Source organism: Solanum verrucosum, unplaced genomic scaffold (assembly GCF_900185275.1).
Source record: "Solanum verrucosum unplaced genomic scaffold, falcon-dt-bn FXZP01000041.1, whole genome shotgun sequence".
Lineage (NCBI taxonomy): Eukaryota > Viridiplantae > Streptophyta > Magnoliopsida > Solanales > Solanaceae > Solanum > Solanum verrucosum.
The window spans coordinates 1,178,242-1,180,278 of NW_026020250.1; the positions used below are offsets into that span (position 1 = coordinate 1,178,242).

General features: G+C 42.5%; 1 protein-coding gene across 1 annotated transcript; it reads left to right on the forward strand.

Moving 5' to 3' along the window:
• Nucleotides 1–327: 327 nt before the first annotated feature.
• On the forward strand, nt 328–1,637 carry LOC125833085 (uncharacterized). The gene is made up of 3 exons (XM_049512236.1): nt 328–437; nt 531–960; nt 1,053–1,637. Exons 1-3 carry the CDS (start codon nt 328–330, stop codon nt 1,635–1,637), a joined length of 1,125 nt encoding a protein of 374 aa, XP_049368193.1.
• Nucleotides 1,638–2,037: the final 400 nt, after the last annotated feature.

A 2,037-nucleotide genomic window follows, 5' to 3' on the forward strand; every position in this document is an offset into this window, starting at 1 on the left:
AATCTAGCATTGGAACAACAGCCCGCACATGTAAATTCAGTTCAACAACCACCAAATTGGTGTAAGATCTGCGGAGGTGGGGATCATAGTGCAGAGGTATGTGGTGCAAACCCGAATTCTATCAATTTTGTAGGCAATGCACAACGAGGATGAGGCCAACAGAATTATGGAAACTCATACAACCCAAGTTGGTGCAACTATCCAAATATTTCTTGGGATGGAAATCAAAATCAGGATCAAGGCCAAAATCAGTATAGACCCCAAGGAAATGCACAAGGGTACCAACCATAGGCCCAACGGGAGCAGCCTAATAAGTAGTCTGGTAACATGAGCAAGAAAGAGATGCTGAAAAAGATCGTCGTTGATCAAGCCCAGTTAGCTGCTGATGTGAGAAATAATCAGTTGGCTACACAGAATCTGGAAAAGCAATTCAAGCAGTTTGCTAGTGCCTAGAACTCAAGACCGCAAGGAGGTTTACCGAGAAACACTGATCCAAATCCCAAGCAAGTAAATGCGGTAGGTACTTGTAGTGGTTTGCAATTGGAGGAGTTAGCTCCTAAGAAAAGGAACACTGAAGCTGTGATGAAAGAGAGTGAACCCAAGGACGGCGAAGTTGTTGCACAAGAAGAAAGAGTGCAACCAATAGTGAAACCACCTCCTCCATTCCCTCAAAAGTTCAAGAAACAGAAGGAGGATGAATGCTTTGGTAAGTTTCTCTCTCTTTTGAAACAAGTTCACATTAACTTGCCATTGGTAGATGTTTTGCAGGGTATACCCAGGTATGCCAAATATGTGAAGGAAATTATGGTGAACAAAAGGAGGCTGACTGAATACGAGACTATTGAACTTACTGAAGAGTGCAGCTCCAGAATCCAAAATAAGTTGCCCACTAAACTGAAAGATTTGGGTAGCTTTACGGTTCAGATCACTATAGAGCAGAGCATTCATGCGCGAGGATTTGTGATCTAGGTGCTAGTATCAATTTGATGCCAACTTCTTTGTACAAAAAGCTGGGATTGGGTAGTATTAAACCTACTACCATCATCTTATAGTTGGCTGATAGATCTATTGCTAGGTCTGAGGGTATTGTAGAGGATGTGTTAGTGCAAGTGGGATCATTGATATTCCTAGTAGACTTTGTGGTGTTGAATTTTGAACTAGATCCTGAGGTCCCATTCATCTTAGGAAGACCTTTCTTGGCTACTGGGCGGGCTATAATAGATGTAGCAGCTGGGCAACTTACTATGCAGGCACTTGATAAAGTGGAGGTGTTCGACATGTACAAGGCATTAATGCTGCCAGCTGTTTATGAGGAGTTGTCTACCATGACTGTGATAGATCTTGAGGCAGAGGCTCATTACATTGCATCTAAGGACCCTTTAGAGCGAGTGTTGGTGGGAGATGATATATATGGGGATGCTGAGGCACAGGAAATGGTGCAATATCTTGATGTGGCACTTGTAGGTACATCCAGAGATCGTTGGAAGCCGTTGAATAAGTTGTTGGGTCTTCCACCCAAGCCCTCCATTAAAGAAGCACCTCAGTTGGAGTTAAAAGCATTCCCAGCCCACTTCATGTATGCATTTTTGGGTGAAGATAAAACTTTACCGGTTATTTTATCTGCAACATTGTCTTAAGCACAAGTGGAAGCAACATTAATCACTCTGACGAAGAGAAAAGAAACTTTGGGGTGGCAAATATCCGACATCCATAGAATTAGTCTTGCGTTGTGCATGCATAAAATCTATATAGAGGAAGGGCATAAGACGAGTGCACAACATTAGTGGAGACTAAACCCATTGATGAAGGATGTGGTGAGAAAAAAAGGTGATCAAGTGGTTGGATACAGGGATCGTGTACCCAATATTAGATAGTAAATAGGTGAGTTTAGTACAGTATGTGCCCAAAGATGTGGAATGATTGTGGTGACAAATGAGAAGAATGAGTTGATCCCCACAAGAACAGTGACTAAGTGGCGTATCTGCATGGACTACATGAAGTTAAATGATGCCACTAGGAAGGACTATTACTCGGTAC

Excerpts from the sequence above, each read along its gene's own strand:
- LOC125833085 (XM_049512236.1), top strand. The coding sequence starts at position 328 with ATGAGCAAGAAAGAGATGCTGAAAAAGATCGTCGTTGATCAAGCCCAG. Across the intron at positions 438-530 it reads CTGGAAAAGCAATTCAAGCA|TGGTTTGCAATTGGAGGAGT; the intron begins GTTTGCTAGTGC and ends AGGTACTTGTAG. Across the intron at positions 961-1,052 it reads GCATTCATGCGCGAGGATTT|TTGGCTGATAGATCTATTGC; the intron begins GTGATCTAGGTG and ends ATCATCTTATAG.